Source organism: Triturus cristatus, chromosome 2_2 (assembly GCF_964204655.1).
Source record: "Triturus cristatus chromosome 2_2, aTriCri1.1, whole genome shotgun sequence".
Lineage (NCBI taxonomy): Eukaryota > Metazoa > Chordata > Amphibia > Caudata > Salamandridae > Triturus > Triturus cristatus.
Window position 1 is genome coordinate 538,017,181 of NC_140582.1, and position 22,555 is coordinate 538,039,735.

The 22,555-nt window shown below is 47.3% G+C and overlaps 1 protein-coding gene across 7 annotated transcripts in view; it reads left to right on the top strand.

The window, feature by feature from the left end:
- The window catches only part of ARFIP1 (ARF interacting protein 1), a 441,450-nt gene that overhangs the window by 286,948 nt on the left and 131,947 nt on the right, over positions 1-22,555 (top strand). For all 7 annotated transcript variants that reach the window (XM_085641674.1, XM_085641679.1, XM_085641675.1 and 4 more), the window contains one exon: positions 5,834-6,055. In XM_085641674.1, coding sequence (XP_085497800.1) covers positions 5,834-6,055 — 222 coding nt within the window. The remainder of the gene's footprint in view (positions 1-5,833; positions 6,056-22,555) is intronic.

Here is a 22,555-nt window from a genome sequence, read left to right on the forward strand (position 1 = left end):
TTTTTATAAACCTGTGTGGAGTCTTTTTGTGGTGTATTCGTTGTGTTACTATGTGTGTGTGTGTTGCAAAATTACTTTACACATTACCTCTTTAGATATGCCTGACTGCTCTGTGCCAAGCTACCAGAGGGTGAGCACAGCTTATCTTTTAGTGTGTTTCTAGCTTACCCTGACTAGGATTGTGGCTTCTGTTTGGACAGGGTGCAAATCCTTGCCAACCAGAACCCCAATTTCTAACATGTGCATTGAGGGCCCAGACCTCCTGTAACAATGGTGAATATAGATGTTAGTAAATTCAGTATTACATCACACACCTGGCCTTGCTATGTCAAAGAGAAATAAATACATTTGTGCTAAGCAGGACTATCCGTACACAGGTAGTCTGCTGCGGAGGGTCTCTGCAAGGATTGGTACTGACTTGGGGTAGGCCTTGAACTATTGATGTATATTCATAGTATAGGTCTGGGGTGCTTACTGGAAAATCTGTGGTGTTTTCACTGTTTTATATATATATAGGTAAAATCTGCCATAAATTGCAGTTTTGTTCCACTAAGGTCTACCAGATCCAGCAAGGTGCCAAACTGGGGTATAGTGTGCATGCCCATTTTGAATTTTGCAGTTCCAAATAACACAAATGTAAATCTTATGTGGCTTCAGGATTTGTCATATTCCTCTTGCTCAGATTCCAGGCCTTTGTCCCCCCTACTGCCCACACACACACAAGAACAATCAACAGCGATTGACCTAGTGTAGTACCTTTGATAGTAAGAGTGGGGAGGAAATCTGCATCCGATATTTAGCATGTCACGCTGCAGCTGGGAGGGGAACTCCCAGGCCCATTTGAGCAAAAGAGGGAGGCAAGACCTTTAGAGCCACCCCAGGATAATCTCGCTTCGATATTTGGTGGGAAGGGCTAAGGCAGTGGTGTCACCTAGATGCAGAACTGAGGCGCTCAGATGAGCTCTTACCAGAGAAAACTTAGTTACTATTTTGGATTGTCTTCATATGCTGCACAAAAGGGTTGGACTAGGACTGTGGAAATGATGTGGCATTGTCGGATCGGCCAGGTAGGCACGCCTCCTAAAACTTTCTGCCCCCACTTAAAAACCCTTTCACATAGGAGAGACAATAGGGAAGACCCTGGACCTGGGAGGCAAGTACAGAGGAAAGGATACACAGCAAGAATGGACTAAGAACTTTGACTCCAGCTGACCCTCGGGAATAGGCTGAGTCTCTCCAGGGCCAGTGGCGCTTCACCCCCTCCCCCTTTAAGCCCTTTGCAAACCAATTAGGGGAAATAAACTGGACTCTACTGCCACCTCTCCCCCCAATCCCCGAAGCTCTTCAAGAGGCCATGAGGCTCTAGGGTATGTGGCAAGTAGGCCGGTTGCGATCGGGCTGTTCAAGATGCCCCCCACAAGCAGGAGAGGAGCACCAGGAGCCAGGCAGAAAAGCAAGCTGGTTCAGGGATCCCGAAAATCCAGCTCCCCTCAAAATGTGCCCCTTTGAAGTCCAGGAAACCTTATGAAAATGCTCCTACTGGCTAGGGCTGGCCACCAGGAGCAATCCAAGCCACAAATGGAGTGAAGCCACCCAACCGGATGAAGTATGCTTCTTCAAATATTTGCCCTTTAAAATCAAGAAAAAGAAGAAAATGCAGGAATAGTCGTCCTCGGGGATTTGCTTGCATCCCCACCTGGGGTGGGCGCGGGACTGGGTGTCGGCACATCTTCATTGAATTTATTTTTTGGAAGAGCAGGCATGCTTGGGGACCCCTCCCATGAAATGGGATCCCCCTGCCCCCCTCCATCGCTCCGGGAACCGACGCTAAGAAAAACAACAAAGATGCCAAAGTGCAAAATCCTCTTTGATCCCCAGAGTTCCCAGGGATCGCAGACCTGCTCGGCTGGGCTCATTGTCTGCCCTGTGTGCCCATGTCTTGTGGGTTCGGGTTGCTCCAGCCTCTGCAACCCCTGCCCGCTCCCACCATGGGCAGGGGACATTGTGCAGCTCTCACCCGCTGCTGGGAGTCGAAGAGAGTTGCAGAAGGATAGATGCCAGCTCCCACACAGCATAGGACCTGTGCACAGGGAGCTGACATGTTTGTGGGAGCTCTAGGGCTCCCTCTGCGGCTCCCACGTTCCTTCAGCTATGGGTGCCTGGGTGGAACTGGGGGTACCCATATAAAAGAAAAACATAGACTGAAAAAGAAATACCACAACACGAGGCTGCACTTAAAAGCAGAGCAGGGGGAGCTCCTTATTATTTATTCATGGATTCGGGCCTATAAGCGCCCCATAATGTCCTGTGCAGGACGACTTACATCTTCTTCTGTGCTTGTGGCGACCGCAAGAAGGGCAGAGCAGCCACCACTGTTTGTTGTAGGATGTTTTGGGGACTGCAGGAGTGCAGCAACCTCCTCATTATGCTTGTAACAAAGTTAACCTTCTGTCCCAGGGAGAGGTACACAAGACCCTGAGACGAGTGGTGATTATATCGAAAACACTCTGAACTGGAGCTGAATGCTCTCAGGCTGTAGTGTGCAGGAACCTCTTGTGGCTTGTTTTATGGCTGTAGTCTGTTGCATTTAGACAGTTAAAACAAAAAACAAAAGAAGACTCCCACAGTCAAATGCTTTACTGGCAAAATAATGAATGAACAAATTATGATGTCCTAGTAAAATATGATGTGGTTGATTCTATAAAAGTTGTGACACTGTGACAAAGGCAGTAGGCCTGCCTTATTTAAAATTTATTTAGACTCCTGATGATTTATTGGAAGGTGGTAGTTATAGGCAAAGGCAGCCTGTATTTGGCATTTATCGACCTGCGGACTGCCTTTGACCTAGTACCCCGGGAGCGCCTGTGGCGGGTCTTGGTAAAGTTAGGTATGCCCGCGTACCTACTGTGCCTAATAATAAAACTTCATGAGAACAATTATGCACAGGTGAGGTGGGGAACCCAGGGACAAAGGACTGCTCGCATTAAAGTTAGCAGAGGTGAGCGCCAGGGGTGCGTCCTCGCTCCCACACTCTTTTCACTTTATATAAATGGAGTTGTGGATCACCTCCTTAAAATCCAGCTGATGCACCATCCTTGGCAGGGAGGATGATCCCAACTCTATTATTTGCCGATGACACCCTGCTAATCTCTAAGACCCCGGTTGGCCTACAGAGTCTCTTGGATGGTTTTGATCAATTCTGCAGGTTAACAGGTTTAAAGATCAATACTGATAAAACCAAGTTCCTTGTCTTGAACCCTCCTAAAAAACTTGGTCGGCCCCCATTGCTTAATATGGCTCCCTTGGAAAGGGTCAAGGAATTTGACTACTTGGGCATACGCCTCCTTGATACCATGAAGTGGGACAGCCACCTCCTTAAAATGATCTTAAGCCACAAAAGGGTGGTGGGGGCTCTTCTGAAGGAGCAGAAGGCATCCTCTATGAAACCTATCACCCCGGTGCTCGACATTTATGCTGCCAGAGCCGTTAGCGCGGCACTTTATGGAGCAGAGTTATGGGGCGCCCAGAATATGAGCCAGTTGGTGTACTCAGAGAACAACTTTTTGAGGGACCTGATGTCCCTTCCTAAGAGCACTCCCACTCTTCCCCTCCTGTTGGATATGGGATGTCGTCCCATCCAGGATCAGGCTAGGCTGCGCCCTCTTTTACTGTGGGCTCGCCTGTGGAGGGTCCTGGAACTGGCCAGTTATGCCGAGGGCCTAAAGGAGATTCTAGGCTTGTCAGGATGGGCAAAAATAAGGTGGTTGAGGGACGTGAAAAGCTTGTTGACTGAGCTTGGTCTTGAGGGGGCTTGGCATTCTCGGTCTGCTCCTCCCAAATCAGTCTTGAAGAACCTATACTGGTCTTGGGTAACAAATAAAAGAAATATTGATTCTAGTCTGTGCCATGCCTCTAGGGATTTTTTGCTTGTAAAAGACGTAGCACTTCGGGGAACATTATTTGGACCTCATTACAATACCCAGGGATAGAGCTTTGTTTTTTAAATTTAGAGTGGGTGTGTTGCCGGTAAGATCATTGACCGCCCGGTGGAAACCTCCGGCCCAAACTACACCCTACTGTCCCTTTTGTCCACAGGAGATAGAATCGATCCCCCATTTTCTGTTTGTATGCCCTGCCTACAAAGCACCCCGCTCCAGGTGGCTAAAGCCACTGTGTAGGGAGCTGGGTACTCGACAATGCAGCGTGGCCTTGCGAATTTTGAGTTCAGATACTCAGCTGCTGTTTGTTTGCGGCTTAGCCAAATACTTAAGCTGGGCATGGCTCATTAGGACAAAATGGCTTCTACTAATTGTTTAATTATGGTCTCTGTGTTTAGACCTTTTTAGCTATTTATTGTCTATGTTTTTTATAGATTTTAACTTTGTTGTGTTTTTTACTTCTGTAAAGCTTTTAAAGATATTTTCTTATCGAAATAAAGCCACTTTGACTGACTGACTTATTTAAAATGACCACGTTATTGTGATGTTGCATTTAGTATAGGTCAGTAGTATTGTGACTATGGGGCTCAGGACCCACTTGAGTTGTAATGTGATATGAGGGAATCACAAAAGTTATTTCCATCTAGGTGATGTATATATGTGTAATTTAATGCATGGTATTTAGTAATGTATGTGTATAATAAAAGTAATTTCTGTAAAAAAAAAAAAAAAACGCTAGACAATTAATTTGAGTGTTGTTGCGTGCTAGCCAATTGGGATTACTAGCCTATACCACCTCCCTTGAATAGGCTTTATACTGCTCTGCTTCGCTACTCTGAGAGAGTCAAGGGCTACAACGGGGTACTTGGTTCCCAGTAGCAAGACATTTCTGGATTTATTACTTGTAAAGCACTTGCATCCTTTGCAACTCCTACCCCAATTTCTTTAACCTACTGTGCTTCAGCTTTATGTTGGTTATGACAAGCCTTCAAAGTGTCTAGATGTTTGTATAAGAGACACCTCACAGGTTTAAATATCAATAATGCAGCATCAGTGCATGTTGAATGGAGCTTCTCTGCATACATTGAAAGTTCATATGAACAGGACCGCCTTATTTAAATATTGTTGAAAGCGTCCTGCTATCACTAGTTTGTATTGTCAAGAAGCATCTAAAATCTGCAGTCTAAAATATTATTTCAGAAATCAAATCATGCTCAGCAAGAAAGTGTTCTATATCTTGTCAAATACCACAGTGTGAAGGGGGAACATCGAGCAGCTGGCACTCCTCAACACGCTTCAGCACATCATCTCAAACCTAGAACATTGTAGTAGTTGATGTACCATTATAATGATGGATACAGACTAATTGTCCACTTCGTACCCCAACAGTCATCCTCTGGTGTGTCAGAACGCACACAGTGTCTCCGCACGTGCTAAGTATCCTGCAAAATGTTAATGGAAAGTTAGCCAAAGTGCTAAGGGGCCAAGTAATTGGCAGATAAACGCTGTACATAAAATAAAGATTAATCACTGAAAATATTAGAGAACTATTAGTTAGGAGAACGAATACAATTGCGTCAAGTTGCTTTCTAGTAAGTGTAAACGTTTTAAGTAAAATAGGGTTTTCAGCAGCACTCAAAAGTTATGTTTGTATTTCTGACTTTTGACTATTGTTGGAACAGCCGAATTTTTATATGACTTGAAAGTAAGTTCGTAGTGTTGTTTTGCTCACTTTTTTCTCTTTGTTGATGTTTCAGTTCTATTCACCTGGAGTAGATGCTTCTCACACCAAATATTTTGTTGAGTTTATTATTATTATCTTATGGTTGCTTTTTAAGACACCCTCCCCCAGCGTGACTGACCTATTTTTCCTTTCTCTCCCCCACTACCTTCAGTGTACTCGACAGATTCTCTCAGAGAGGCTGGGTCGCGGCTCAAGAACAGTGGACTTGGAACTAGAGGCGCAAATTGAAATACTTCGAGATAATAAGCGAAAGTATGAATATATATTGAAACTGGCTCAGACTTTATCGACTCAGCTCTCCCAGATGGTTCTTACTCAACGGCAGCTTGGAGATGCGTTTGCCGACCTGAGTTTGAAATCTTTGGAACTCCATGTAAGTTGCTTTTGGATGTAATTCGGTTGTTTATCACACTTAGTTTCCCGGAGAGTCAAGGTTCGTGATAAAATGGTCGATTTGGTACTTACTTTAATGTTCTTGTAGACTAGAACATCTTCGTGTATTTTTGTTTTTTTAGAAAGAACCACATGTGCCCTATATCCCTGATGTCTAGTATAGCACCATGAGCATTTGAAGGATGCCTGGACCTCTGTCTCATCTCATTCCCTCTCAAGCCCATGTTTTCCTTCTCACCCCATGCGTCCAGGACATTCAAGCCCCCATATCCACTTTTCGATGTCGTCTACTGTCCCTGATTTCCAATTTCACAAACCATTATCAGTCGCAGTAAAATAAAAATAAAAATTTCAAGTTGCATTTTTCTTCAAATTGAGCATAAATGTTACCCTTTAATAATCAATGTTTTTAGAATTGAGATAAAAGGACACATTTTGTCGGCGCTGCATGATTCCTAGACTCTGCCTCTTGCCCCCCCCCACCCACCCCCCCTTTCAGTTCACCTTCCCGTAATGACTTTTTTAAGATCAATGCAGAGTTGCTGTTTTCGATAGTGAGTCAAATGCTGTCGTTTTCCACTTTTCCAATTGATCTGAATAACAGTTTGTAGAATGATAGTGATAGCACATTAATCTCTGATGTAACATGATTTTATCAGGTGGAGTAACTAGACGTTGGTGTGAAAAGTGCTTGATAGTATGGACAGTCGTGGGGTATTACGTTCTACTTTGTATTAAATCTTTTACACCTTTCTGCCCTAATTATGCCAAGCAAAAGATCATGTCCTGCACATCTCAAACTGCGCTAAAAGAGGGTACTTTTCTAAATACTTCTAACAAGTACCATTAAGTTGGATTATGCTAACCTGTTGTGTAAAGTGCCTAGGAACTGCAAAATATAATCCCTATTTATATTAATCTAAATTATTACTAAACCTTTATCTAATCACGTGTCATAGGGCTAATTCGGGCATCCTATTAAAACTGGGAAAGTTGCGTTTTGAGTGCTTGGGACATTTATCCGTCTTAACTGTCTTGTTCCTCGTTAAAACCTTTGGTCCTCTGAATGTTAGATTCGCTGTTATGTGACGGGCATGAAGTCCCCACTACGTTTCTTTTGTCGGCTGTAATAATAAGAAGCTGCTTTCATATTGAAGAGACTCGGCTACATAATGCCCTGTGCATGCAAATTTCGTGTTGCTATCCTATCGGTCAAGTGCCTCGGCTATTTTCGAAAAGTTGTATTTTGTGTCTAGCAATTGAACAGCCTTTAACTGTTCGTCTATCAAACGTGTTGAATATTCCACAGGACAGCAATTTATGTTGGAAACTGAGAACTTTGCACTCTTCTTTGTGATACACAGGTGCACAGATTGTTAGGATAACTCAGTATTCCATTTCTGACATATGTCCTGTTTGGTACTTATTTTCTTAGATTATAACAAATTCAATATGTCCCCTCGTTCCATGCCCATCTACTAGCCTTACTACCTAGACATAACCTATATTTTAATTGCTCCACTAAAAGTGAAATGTCTGGAGTCTTTAGTTAAAATTATTATTTGAGTAAGGGAGTCGGGGGTATATCAAGTCAAAGTATGCTTTATTCGAAATTTCATTCATAAAAGCAAAATACATGTCACAAAAAAGAGAATTGGAATTCATACAACATTTTAAAATAGAAATAAATTTTCAACCAGATGATGTCAGAATACAAGACATACTTTTTAGAATTTCTAACTTGATTGTCAGTTCTAATTTAAAAAGAACGTACTATACCTATTAAACAGTTAAAAATAATAAAAAGTTTAAAAATTATCTTGGTTAAAAATACTAATTTAAGAGAAAAACATACAAGTTAAAAATATAGACAAGGTATCATAACGGAGAATAGTCAAGTGACTAGCAGTCTCTGTCTAATCGACCACGCCCATCCAAGATACTTCGCTGTAGCTATTGAAATCCATGTCAAAGTGCTGGTGCATATAATACGCTGGGCGACAATACTACTAGTAGTCCCCAGATTTTTACACATCGGAGACAACCAAATACGTCTTGGGACCAGATAAACTTTACAAGAAAATAAAAAGTGACCAATTGTTTCTTTAGTGGTGCCACATGCAGGGCAGCTATCACAGGATCCACCTTCCCATTTAGCTGCCAAGTATCTGAGGGGAAGTGCACCTGCTCTTAGTTGAAAAAGGAGCTTTCTATCGCCTGGTCTAGTTATAGTATCCCAGTAGGGTTCTAAGCAGGGATACATCTTGGCCTCTAAGAATCCTCCAGCCATAGTTCCAGCACTAGAACTACTCCAATGCCGAGAGGCTACCATCTCCCAGTAAGTTTCTTTGAGAGTACTTTTAGATGGAAAAGTTGCTCTCACAGGATCTTCCCAAAGCGAGCACATACCAAGCTCAGTCAGAGTTGTCTTAAGTGATTTAAGCCACCCAATTTTGTGGAATACATCTGTTCTGATAATATCTAGGAACCCCTCAGCATAATGGGAGAGCACAGGTGTCGTCCATAGCCTTCGCCAATACAAGATCGGACGAAGCCTAACCAAATCTGTGACTGCTCTTCTACCCAGGTCATATTTGAGGGGCAGCAAAGGGGTACTTTTTGGGACACCAGTTATTGCCCGGAGAAATTTATTCTCCGAGGTTTGAAGTGCAGCCACCTTCTCGAAGCCCCATAGCTCAGCCCCGTAAAGTGCAGAGCCTAGAGCCTTCGCTTCGTAAACCTGAAGTACAGGTTTTACTGGTTTGGTCAAAGATTTTCTATGCTCCGTGCCGATGGCACCGGACAATTGCCTATGTCTAAGTGTAGCAATATCTATGTGCTGACGCCATCTCTTCTTACTAGATATGTGTAGTCCTAGGTACGTGAAAGTATTCACTACCTCTAGCGGGCGGCCATTCATAGTAATTTTGGATTTAAAGCTACGATGGGGATTAAAAACCATAAGTTTTGTTTTGGCCGTGTTGACCTCTAAGCCATACTCCCCGCAAAATTGATGAAAAATAGACAAGGCACGCTGCAGGCTGCTTGGGGTTTTGGATATGATGAGCGTGTCGTCTGCAAACATTAAAATAGGGATTTTAGTGCCGGCTAGAGAGGGAGCATCCACCTTAGCAGAAAGCATACGGGCAACAACATCATTAATATACAATGTAAAAAGGACAGGAGCCATTGAACATCCTTGTCGAACACCCCGTTCCACTGGAAAGTCCGCAGTCACCGAACCCAGTGCCCCCCACTGAATCTTGGCAAAGTTTGTTTCATGGAGCCTCATTATCAGTGATAGTAACTCTCCAGGTAAACCCTGGTTCTTGAGAACCAGCGACAGCTTGGACCGGGGAACCAGGTCGAAGGCAGCCCGCAAATCGACAAAAGCCGCGTACAAGCTGCCCTCGCCCAGCACCACGGTCCTCCATTGCAACAGGGTAAAACGAAAAACCTGGTCCACCGTACTTGTGGATCGACGAAATCCTGCTTGGAAGGGTGACAGGGCATTAGTCTCCTCGGCCCAATCCAGGAGACTATTGACAATCACACGCCCTACACCCTTTTGTATGGTGTCAATAAGGCTTATCGGTCTGTAATTGCCCGGCTGGGACCGGTCACCTTTCTTAAACACAGGTATTATTACTGCACCCTGCCAAGATGTCGGTACCACTGCACCCAGCGCAATAGCATTCATAAGAAGATGTATGTACTTGCACCAGCGTTCTTTGTCATTAATGAATACATCAGCTGGAACACCGTCAAGTCCTGGGGCACGTCCTCCAGACACTGAGCTAAGGGCCATCATAATCTCATTAATACTAAAGAGATAATCTTTGAATTGATTTAAACTTATATCTGACCCTATCACAACATTATTTGACTCAGCATACTGATTTTTGAAAAATTTTACCCATTCATCTTCCGGTACATTGTTATGTGGGGGTTCGGGTAAACCCGAACTTCCCCACTTAACAATGCTCCAGAATAACCGGGGATCCTTCCTGTCACTAGCTGCCTTTAGCTCAGACCAGTGATGCTTGTCCCAGGATTTCTTTGCCTTCGATATACTAGCTTTGTAATCCTTTCTAGCAGATCGAATTGCAATAGACTGCCTCCCCTTTATAGCATTACCTAAAGCTAGTCGTGCATCTCTACATTGGTCATTATACCACTTTGCGGGCTTTAGGGCTCTAGCTCCTTTGTTTTTCACAGGCTTAAGGAAGTGGTTTTTGATTGCACAGAAAAGGGTGTCGTGTATTTCAACTACTTTGTCCAACCCGGTGTTAGATGAGTTGATGTGCTCAATGGCTAGTATTGCTTTATCAACTTCGCCGCTGATGTTAGCAATAGCCTGTTGGTTGGTCATTATATTCTCCCACCTTAATCTGCGCATGTCATTAGTGGGGACAATCAAAGGAGGGACAAGCTCAGTGGTACCTATGGACCGGTTGGTGTAGGACCACCATTTGAGGTCTGCACACAGGGGGTTGTGGTCACTCTCAATCCTCCAAACAACCTCCATGTCGCAGATCAAGGGCCATAATTTGAGACTACATAAAACGTAGTCAATCCTGCTTTTGTGTCGCCTGTTATCAAATGTACTAGTCCCATTTTTGTCACTACGAGTCCTCCCATTTAGAGCTCTTAAGCCCTTTTCATAACAGAGGGCATTCAAACTAATCACATCATCAGTCCAACGCACAACCGGATTGAGCTCCAGCTTAGGAACTCCCCATTGTCGATCTTCTTCGTCCCCAAAGAGATCATCTTCATTAACTAGGGGTTCAAATGTTCTATTAATATCACCCGCAATAACAATATTATTGTTTAGAGAGTGATTATCAAGGAGACATCCCAAGGCCGCTAGAACCTCAGACCTCTCTCCCCTGTTACTCCTAACATAAACATTATAAATATCCAACGTTCCCAATTTATCTAGGTTCGTTCTAATTAGTTGGATATCTCTATGGCTGGTGTCAATGGCTTTGACAACTAGCTTTAAACTCTGGCGAACCCAAATAGTTAATCCTCCCATAGGTCTACCCTTTAGGCCTTTTAATGCAGGCACAAAGTAATTCAAATATCCCTGTGCAAAGGATGGTTCACGTAACCAGGTCTCTTTAAATATACATAGGTCAAAGTTGTTGACAAAGCATAGCCAGTCCTCAGATACCAGTTTAGAGGACAACCCAGCAATGTTCCATGAAAGTAGCTTCCCCGTAGTATCCCCAATGCCTACCAAGGGGTTGGTAAATAACGGAGAATCAGGGGAGGTAAGAGGATTAATACAAATGTCAACACTTGCTTCTAGTGCTAAATTTCTTGGCTCATTGAAAGAGGGAGGTAAATCAGAAGATGGCTTTTGGGTGACTATTATTGGGCCCTTATAATGATTATGTCAATCCACTTCTTCAAGATTTGCTAGGGCCTCGTAACGGTTTCTAAGGGAAATGACAGGATTGGGCTGATTACAAAATAGAACCCCTGGGTTAACAGTGGGTACTATTTGAGGTCTTGGGTAAAAATAAGTCAATTCCCAGGTGGAAATAAAAGACCTCGCGTTGTTCGTGTACCAGTTAAGGATATGGCTGACGGCTCTGGGGTCTCTGAAGGTTATTATTACAATGTCCCCGTTTATATTCTTGGGTGTATTTCCCAACCAAGAAGGACGCCGTACATGTAAAATTTCTCCGTTTATATACAAAGGAAGAGGACGATTCTGGCCAAGCCAGTGAATAACTTTATTTTTTAACTGCGAATGGCCTTCAGTTGTCCCCTCCTTTAATGTTGGGACTCCCGCGAGAACAACTACAAGTGGGACAGCTTCTGGTGGCAGTTCTATTTGAAAGCCCCTGCGTATCTTTGCAATAGGGGATGAAATATTACCTTTTTTGTCGCGTAATGGACCTGTTTGAGTTAAGTTATCTTCTCGCTGAGAGTCTCCATCTTTATTTGAAGTAAAATGTTGCATTGGTTTGGGGGAAGTAGTTCTTCCTATACTATTATTGTTCATGTTGTTATTACTTGAATGGTTTTGTGAGATGGACTTTAGTGATGATACAGTGGAGGATGATACAACAGGTACTGTGAAAGTAGGGGACGCCACCACTGGCTTTGTAAGATTCTTGATTCATTCCCTGTTATTACCCATTAGCAGTTCTACTTTCTCAAGTCTTTTATCTATTGATTTTAGTCTCTCAACAATAGGTGAAATGAGAGACCTGAATAACTGTTCAACATTACCCAATATATCCGTGATAGATGTATCATTTGCAGAGCAAGAAACGGAAGTAACTGGGAGAGATGTTTTATCAGTACAAATTGCAGGGCCTTAGCAGTTGGAACCAAATCAGAATGGCGGCTTGTTTTTTTTTTTTTTTTTTACTCCTTAACGGCTCAGTATCTATCTTTCTCCTTTTTCTAGGTAGTGGAACTAAGAATTTGGATGGCCTAGGTTTATTGACCTTTTGAGCTGAAAGCTTAGCAGCTTGTGGTGATAACGCAGTTAGGAGTGCTGGCTCAGGGGTTGGATTAAGGGGTACAAGTGGAGCAGTTAAGGACTGGTCATTGTTTAACTCCGGTAAAGAGATTAGGTTTCGTGATAGAGTTGGGGAATCGACATTACTGGAGTTATCTAGATCTTCATTATGAGAAAGGCAGCTCCTGATTGGGGAAATGGCTAGATGCGATGAAACCACGGAAAGTGGCGTGTTTTTAATAAGCTCAATAGATCTACGACGCTTCGCCCTTAGTTCTGCAAGAGTGACATCCCGTTGTAATCCCGAATTAACCCTAAATAGATAACTGTCTAGGGTCCCCTTGTTAGCGCCTCCAGCCATGTTGGTAATAATACCACTGTGGTTGGGCTATGGGTTAAGATACACAGCTTGAGTACAATAGCTCGCTATGGATGATACATGCAGTAAAAACAAAAGGCACGGAACAAGAAGGTAAATATCAGTGCGCAGAATGGTATGTCCAGACAAGATATCAAGCAGTTTTAAAGGGAGTGAGCCCGGCCCGGTCTCCCTCGGCTCCTGAGGGCTACAGAGGGCCCGCCCTTTGCCCAGGCTTAGCCCGGCGCCACCCGCGCGCTATCCCGCGACGCGGGGGCTCGCTTCAAGATTTAAGCGCCTCCTGGCGCGAAATGTCCGGTAGCGGTGGCGGCTTCCTGCCGCGGAGGCTCGTGGGACTTGTGGTCCCTCCCGCACTGCGGCCGCGTTGAGGTGGGAGGCTGCGGCGGCGGGGAGAGACCTGCGGCAACGCCCGGACCTAGAATAAGGTACACTGTTCCAATATACCCCAAGTTGTCAGCTCGAAACACTGCCCGCTCCACCGGGGCTCGCTTCAAGATGTAAGCGCCTCCTGGCGCGAAATGGCCTGTAGCGGTGGCGGCTTCCTGCCGCGGAGGCTCGTGGGTCTTGTGGTCCCTCCCGCACTGCGGCCGCATTGAGGTGGGAGGCTGTGGCGTGTGATCGCGTTCCCCTTGCCTTCTGTATCCCTGAGTGCCTGCTTTCCCCGTTGTGATCGCGCTCCCCTTGCTTTTTGTATCCCTGAGTGCCTGCTGCCCCTCGTGCCCCCGCCGTCCCCCCCGTCCTTCCGCCGCTTTTTGTCGTTTTTTCTCGCTTTTCCGGCTTTTGTACCCCTTCTAGGTACTCTTCCGCTTTTTCGGGCCTCCTCGCCTCCCCGAGGCCCTTCGCCGCTTTTCCCGCTCTTCTTCCCCCCTACCCGCCCTCCTCCCGCCTCCCAGCTGTCCCCGCCTCCCCGGCTACCCCTTATATGGCGGCCGCTGCGAGGCCGCGCAGCGGACGGCGCAGTGGGCGCACCGCTGGCGCGCCGAAGGCGCGCCTAAGGCAAGCCCGTCTGCGCCCGTCCACGCCTGGACCGCGCCCAGCACCTGAACCTCTGGCCCCCGCGCCCCCCGCCTGACCTACGACTCCGCCTTCCTCGCCAACCTCAAACCCGGCCGCACGCCGGGCTGCTACTGCGCCACCCCGAAACGCACCCACGGACCCTTCACCTGCAGCAACTGCCGCTTCACCTGCCTCCGAACCCACTCCGCTCCCGCCAAGAACTACTCCCCCCGGAAACAACCTCCACTGCATCCTGGTCAACACCCGATCCATCCACAGGCACGCCATCGAACTGTGGAACCTCATCAACTCTACGAACCCGGACATCGCCTTCCTCACCGAGACCTGGATGAACCCCTCCTCGGCACCCGACATCGCCATAGCCATCCCCGACGGCTACAAAATCATCCGGAAAGACCGCACCAACCGCATCGGAGGAGGCATCGCCATCGCACACAAAAACTCCATCCGCATCTCGACCGACACAGACAACTCACTCCCCGATGCCGAACACCTCCATGATCCACAGCGACCCCAAAACCACCCTCAGAGGCACCCTCATGTACAGACCACCAGGACCTCGCACCAAGTTCAGCGAAGACATCGCAGACTTCGTCAACCCTCACGCACTCTCATCCACCGACTACATCCTCCTAGGAGACCTCAACTTTCACCTGGAGAACCTCACCGACAACAACACCACCGCCTTACTGGACAACCTCGCCAACCTGGGACTGAATCAGCTAGTCAACACCCCCACCCACGACGCCGGACACACGCTCGACCCCATCTTCTCCTCCAGCAAACACATCACCTTCAGCCACACCACCGAACTCACCTGGTCGGACCACAGCTGCTTCCACTTCATCTTCAAGAAGACCACCGTGCCCCACCACACCCAGCAACCACCAAGAAGACACTGGAATCGTATCACCACGGAACAGCTCGCATCAACCCTCTCCCAGAACCAACCCACCAGCACCACCGACCCCAACGTAGCCGCCAACAACCTCACAAACTGGATCTCCGACTGCGCCAACCTCCTGGCCCCCCCGAAGACTCAAGCCAGCACCAACAACCACAAGAAAAACTCCTGGTTCACCCCCGACCTCAAGAACTCCAAGAAAGAATGCCGCGCCCGCGAGAAGACGTGGCGCCTTAACCAGACCGAAGAGAACATGTCCGCTCTCAAGGACGCCACCCGCCAACACCAAAAACACCTCCGCGCCGCACGAAAAACAGCCTACCGGAACAGACTTGACAACAACGCCCACAACAGCAAGGAACTATTTGGCATCGTCAAAGAGCTCTCCAACCCGGAAGCAGAAAACAACTCCATCCCTCCCTCACAGGACCTCTGCGACTCCCTCGCAACCTTCTTCCACCACAAGATCACCGACATATACAACAGCTTCCCGACCGCCGACACAAGCCCCCCTCCGGAACCCGCCACCGACACCACCACCATCCTCACCTGGAACCCTACCACCACCGAGGAGACCACCCGCATAATGAACTCGATCCACTCCGGATCCCCATCGGACCCCTGCCCGCACCACATCTACAACAAGGCCGACGACATCATCGCACCGCACCTCCGAGACGTCATCAACGCCTCCCTCACCGCCGCCACCTTCCCGGAGAGCTGGAAACACGCAGAGCTCAACGCCCTCTTAAAGAAACCTACAGCAGACCCCACCGAACTCAAAAACTTCCGGCCCATCTCTCTCCTGCCGTTCCCCGCCAAAGTGATTGAGAAAATCGTCAACGCTCAACTCACCAACGCCCTGGAAACCAACGACTCCCTCGACCCCACACAGTTCGGTTTCAGGGCCAACCACAGCACCGAAACCGCCCTGATCGCAGCAACGGACGACATCAGAGCCCTGACCAACAAGGGAGAGACCGTGGCCCTCATACTCCTGGACCTCTCTGCAGCCTTCGACACGGTCTGCCACCGCACCCTGATACGCCGCCTCAGCAACGCCGGCATCAGAAGCAAGGCCCTGGAATGGATCGTCTCCTTCCTCTCCGGAAGCACTCAGAGAGTCCGCCTTCCCCCCTTCAGATCCACAGCCACGGAGATCATCTGCGGCGTACCTCAAGGATCCTCCCTCAGCCCCACTCTCTTCAACGTCTACATGACCCCCCTGGTGAACATCGCACGCAAACACGGACTCGACCTTGTATCATACGCCGACGACACCCAGCTCATCTTATCCCTCACTAACAACCCCACATCAGCTAGGACCAGACTACATGAAGGAATGAAGGAAGTGGTGAACTGGATGACAGACAGCCGTCTGAAACTGAACACAGACAAAACGGAGGTCCCTCGGCCCCACTCCCACCGCATGGGATGACTCCTGGTGGCCCCCCGCCCTAGGCAGCACTCCCCAACCCACCGACCACGCGCGCAACCTCGGCTTCATCCTGGACTCTTCCCTCACCATGACCAGACAGGTGAACTCGGTGACCTCGGCATGTTTCAACACCCTCCGCATGCTCCGCAAGATCTTCCGCTGGATCCCCACCGACACCAGGAAGACCGTCACCCACGCCCTCGTCACCAGCCGCTTGGACTACGGGAACACCCTGTACGCCGGCATCACCACCAAGCTGCAGAGGAAACTTCAACGAATCCAGAACGCGGCCGCAAGACTCATCCTGGACATCCCTCGCCACCACCACATCTCCGGACACCTGAAAAAACTCCATTGGCTACCCGTCAACAAGCGGATCACCTTCCGACTACTCACCCACGCACACAAAGCCCTTCACAACCTCGGACCCAAACTCATCAACAACCGCGTCTCCTTCTACACTCCCCCGCGCATTCTGCGCTCCACCGGACAGGCCCTGGCAGCCGTACCCCGCATCCGCAAAGCCACCGCCGGAGGAAGATCCTTCTCTTTTCTAGCAGCGAAGACCTGGAACTCTCTGCCCAGCCACCTTCGCGCCATACCTGACCACCTCTCCTTCAGAAGGCAGCTCAAGACCTGGCTCTTCGAGCACTGACCCCCCCTCCCCCACCCTCCCAGCGCCTTGAGACCCTTGATGGGTGAGTAGCGCGCTTTATAAATGCGATTGATTGATTGATTGATTGATCCCAGGCCAGGCCAGGGAGCGCAGGGGTCTCAGCGCTGGTACCTGGTTGATCCCGAGCACTTCCGCAATCAGCTTTGGCATAAAGTTTCAGTTGTCAGTTCTGGCATGCAGTCTCAGCATTCAGTTTCAGTATGTCGTCGTGACATGAGGTTTCAGCATTCAGTTTCTGCATTCAGTTGCTACCTGAATTCTTGATGGCGCAGATGTCTCTGGCGCCCTTGGGGGGTTCTGTTCCTGGGGGGTAGGGATTGAGTTGGCGACTAGGTCCTTCCTAGTCAGGCTGGGCAGAGGTTCCCTGGGTTCTCCTACTGCTGGGCAAGATCAGTGGGCTTTACAGGATCCCTCACTCACTTAAGAGGCAGCACCTAAATCCTGTCACTCTCAGAGGCATAAGTCCCTGGCTAGGCCCTACCGCCTAAAACTCCTGCGTGGATTCTCCAGCTCTGCTTTACCCCACTGGCCAACGGACTAGAAAAAGTTCCCTCCACTTAAGTAGCCCTTGGTCAGGTGACCTCTAGCCAAGGCGGCAAAAGTAAAACCACACCTCCCTTCCAGAAGGTTCCAGCACATTCTAGGAGCTTCCCCATTCTAGCTATGGGACAAAAAAGGCGGGCTGGTGTTGCAACATTGTTGTGGGGTTCCAGCCAGCTCCTGGCAGCTAGGGTGCTACTAATGAAGACCACTCTGCAGTAGCAGGGGCCTGTGGCAGCCATCTTGGGAGAAGGGAGCACCTGCACCTTAACACTGATTGGCAATGAAAAGGCGCCCGGAGACCTAAGTCCAACATCAAAATGAGGGTGGAAAAAATGAGACTCGATCAAAAATAGATGGGGAGACCACCCTAGGGCTGACAGGTCCAACACCTGCTTAGCACCAGGATACACTCCACCATGATATTGCACTCTACAAATCTGTACAGCATAAAAGAACAGATAAAAATTACAAGTCCTTCAGCCACACACTCTGCTTTTGTTGACATGCTCACATCAAACTGTATTTGCTTCACTATGCCGCTGTCACTACATTATCCCAATGGACCTTTTAAAGTAAGTCACTAAATATATAGATGTATCTAGCTGCATCAAAGTGCAGCTCAAAGACGATCAAGGGTCCATAAAAAGGTGGTGTAAAAACAGAGATAAGAGTTTGGTAATGGTACGAGGAGTATGGTTAAACAACACTCAAAGGCAATACAATATACTGTCTGTTAGATTATAGGAGTCTCAGCCCAGAGACAAAATATGGTTCGTTCTAATTCTTATTTTAATTGGACATTTCTTTACAAAGGTCTGTAAAGAAAATGTACACAGTATTAAGTAGACAGCTTGGGAATGGAGCTCCCAAGTTCACAAACAAAAGATTTAAGGAAAGAAAACACATTTCCTTGTTTCTCTCTTCTGAAACTGGTAAGAGGAATGATTGTCTATAAAGACTGAATAACTTTGGGGCTGCTAAAATAGTAGGGGGTCGGAGAGAAAGGAAGACCGGCATATTGGCCAATATTAGCAATCCCCAGAAATACATATCTGGAAGACTGGAGTGTAGCTAATGACATTTGTATGAACGAAACCAGCTGCTCTCAAGTATGCATGACTATTACTAATTGCTAAGCCCTGTAAATGAGAGGTGTCGCTGTGTCATGATTTTGGTCGTGACGGTGTTCAGCTTTAGACAGTTGGTCTTCATCCAGTGGATGATTTCAGTCATTCGGCCATTGAATTTGATTCGGGTACTGGGCGTCTTGTCTGTGATAGAGAGAATAAGTTGTGGGGGGATCGGTGTAGGAGAGAACACTGAAGTAGTGAGGGTGGATGATGCTGGTCAGAGCGATCATTTATGCATTGAAGAGGGTCTGTCTCAAGGAGGATACTTGTGGAACTCTGTGGATGAGGTAGTACGTGTCCTAGGTGTACGGTGCCAGGCTGACTTGCTAGGTCCTTCCAGTCAGACGGTGCGTGTCCTTGGATCTCAATGTTGTGTAGGCATTGAATCGGGATTGGGTAGGAGACAGTATCAAATGCTGCAGAGAGGTCCAGGAGGATGAGCGTCGCCGTGTCTCCTCTGCCCAGAATCATGTGTATTTCTTCTGTGGCAGCTATAAGGGCAGTTTCCATGCTGTGGTCGGGTCTGAAACCATACTGAATGGTGTAGAGGAGTAGGTGGACATTTAGGTATTGGGCGAGGTCTCTGTTAATTTTTTTTTTTTTGAAGACCTTGGCCGGGAATGGTAGCAGGGAGATCAGTCTGTAGTTTGTGACCGTTTAAGGGTCCGCAGAGGGTTTCTTCAGCAAAGGGAAGACAGTTGCATATTTCCAAGAATCCGGGAAGGTCCGGGAAGAGGTGGAGGCATTCAGAATGGGTGTGAGCATGGTGCTGATTGTACGCGCTCACTCCTCTGGCGTAGGTGTGGTGGGTGCAGGGTTCAATGGGGCCCCTGAGTGCATGGATTTCATGGTGGCGTTGTGTTGTTCTGGGGTGATGACAGACCATGTGATTTGCTTTATTTCTTTGTAAAAGATCGGGAGGCGTTTTGCGAAGTCTGTCAATTCCGGTTGCAGGTTAAAATTGCTTTAAATAGCAGTGATTTTGTTGCTGAAGAATTGTGAAAGATTGTTGCAGATGTCCTGCCGGGGGTGATTGAGTTGGAGGTGGACGCTTTTGAGGTAAAATCTTTCACAATGGCAAAGATTTCTTTACTTCTGTTGGTGCTGGCATCAATGCGATCTGCCAGTGTGACGCATTTGGTCGCACAGATCATTTGGTGGTAGTGTCTTAGAGCAGATTTGAATGTGTACCTGTCTACATTGTCATGGCTCATTCTCTATCTGTGCACTGGTTGTTTGCAGTGGCATTTCATCAGTCTAAGTTCCTCTGTGTACCATCTGGCCTGGGGTCTATATCTTGTTATATTGCTGTGTTTGAGTGGGGCCAGGAAGTCAATGCCAGAGGGGATCCAGTTGTTGAGTTTCTTGATAGCAAGTCTGTTGCTGTGTTTGGGTTAGTAGATGTTGAGAGCAGTGTTCCTGTTCTTGTCATTGATGTTGTTCCAATGTTGGCAGGCTGGTCTGCCGGTGGTGCCTTGGACCAGAAGGGGGATGCTGAAATTGATAAGGGCCTGCCTGTCCAGGAGACTTGTGTGGGCTCGTCGATTCAGATGTTGTCAAAGGTGGTGAAAATAGGTTCCAGGATGTGTCCGGTGACATGGGTAGCTCCTTTTGCTTGTTGGGTGAGGACCAAGCTTCCAAGGTTTCGATGAGTGCTTTTGACTTGGGGGGAAGTGTGGACTTCTCTGTGGAAGTTCAGGTCCCCGAGTAGGATGTAATTGCTAGCATCAAGGGCTAGTGGTGTGACGAAGTCCCTGATGGTGTCAGTGAAGCTTTTGCGCGGGTCCTGTGGTCTCTAGTATAGAGTGCAGCTTAAGGTGAAGTTGGCTGTGATGTGGAGCTTGAACAAGAGGTGCTCCATGATGGAGAATGATGTGTCTATGGATGTTCTGCAGCTGATAGTGATGAGTGATGATGAAGATTCTGCTTTGTGAAGTCTGTCTTTCCTGGCAGTCTTGTAGCCGGAGGAGATGACTGCGGCGATGTCAGGTGCCGATGCAAGGTTCAGCCAAGTTTCCCTGAGAAAAAGTAGGTCAAGGGCATTGTCTTGCAGCAGGTCCCAGATCTCTGTGACATATTTGATGAGAGAGCAGGTGTTGAGGAACATGCATGCGAGTTTGGAGTGTTGAGTGGGTGGCTGCAGTACTGTGTGAGAGAGTGTGGTGTTGGATGCTGTTGGTTTGGGTGCAGTGAGTGTGTGTAAGTCCATGGAAACTTGCAGGAAGTGCAAGAGAATGCGCCCTAGGTGTTGTGTTGTGAGGTGAATGAGGCAACAGCTGGGTTTGAAGGTGCAGATTGTCCTAGTGTGGTAGTGGCGGGAGGAGGTATGACCTGGGTTCCCGGCACTAGGCTTGCCTGTTCAGTTTCTTTGAGTACTTCTCTGATTACCTGTAGCAACTATCACAAGTTCTCCTCTGATGTGAAGCTTTGGCTGAAGTGATGAACATTTGCTCCCCAGATGACAGCAGAGCAGGTGGCGCCATAAAATATGTATATAGTAGTATTAATGATGTGTAGTAAGAGGAGACGTGGCCATAGCCCTACTAAAAAAGAAATGTCGAACAGCTTACTGGCAGAGGTTCATGCTATATCTCGGTGCCATGCTGGACAGGTGAAACATGCGGGCTAAGAAGCAACTAGATGATAAATCCGTCTACTGGTAGGTACCCTGAAAATGCAAGAGTTGCATATCAGGTGCCACTAGATTGTAGTTCTCATGGGGAGTGTAGCCCAAATTACATTAGTATCTTGAATTGTGGCTAATAGATGAAGGGGCTGAATGGGAGTTGTCCTCCCAGTACTGTGGTGCTGTTGCATGCTTGCTGCTTGACAAAATAACCCTCCCTAAAACCTGGGGCTTAAATGTGTTGTTGGACAACACATGCAAGAAGAACTCGAAGTTCGAAAAGAGAATGGTTAGAGGAAAGAGAATTGTGTTGTGGTCTTTGTGGTATGTATATTTATGTGGGATCCCTGCACATTTCAAATTATCTGATGGATAGGAACTGTTGAGGGGTTATTCCACGTTTTGCTGCCGTGCAGTAATGCAGGGAAGCGATAACTGGAATGATAAAGCGAATCCGGTCCCAGTCTTGCTAGCCTCCCCACCACATATGCTCTTGGTCACCATTCATGAGCCTTTGAAAGCATTTCCATCTCTGTCAAGAAGGACTTGCTGTTCATACTTCGACAACATAATGCGTCAGAAACTGCAGGAGAGTGGACGAGGCCCATTCCTCACAGCTCTACTATTTCATCTTTCCTTTGTGCGCAAACATGCACCCACTGCTCAGCCAAGCAGTGGTTGATGTTGCTGATTGCTCAACAAATTGCTGTTCAACTCTGAGGTAACTTTCTAAAAAAAAGTAGCTTATTCTGGTGCCAAACATTTGTGAGAAATCATTTCTAGTATTTAACCCCTTCAGCGCTGGGCGAATTCCGCCGCGGTGCTGAAGGGTTCGTGCGCGGGCGGGCCCATGACGGAACGGTTCCGTCATGAGCACAGCTCAACCGTGGCTCATGACGGAACCGTTCCGTCATGAGCATGGAAGGGGTTAATCTAACTAAGAAACAGGTGTGTTTTTTATTTTCACTCAAAAATATAACATTAAAGTGGAAATGTACTTCCCTTTATCATAGGTAAGATTATTTCGGCACCAATTGCCATCTGAAAAGCATATTGTAATTCTCAGAACATGCTTATTGAATCGGGGTCAGTCCACAAGAAGTACCACTGTTTATAACACTGGTGCAACGATAACACCACCTACACAATTTTTTACTCACACTCCCAGACTTGGGAGTTGTTTGGCTAGTTTTGGGATTTGCTGCATCCTCCTATTAAGACAACAGGACTGTGGGGTTGGAGTGTTTGTTTTATAGGCAATGTATTCACTGCATCGTTTGTGT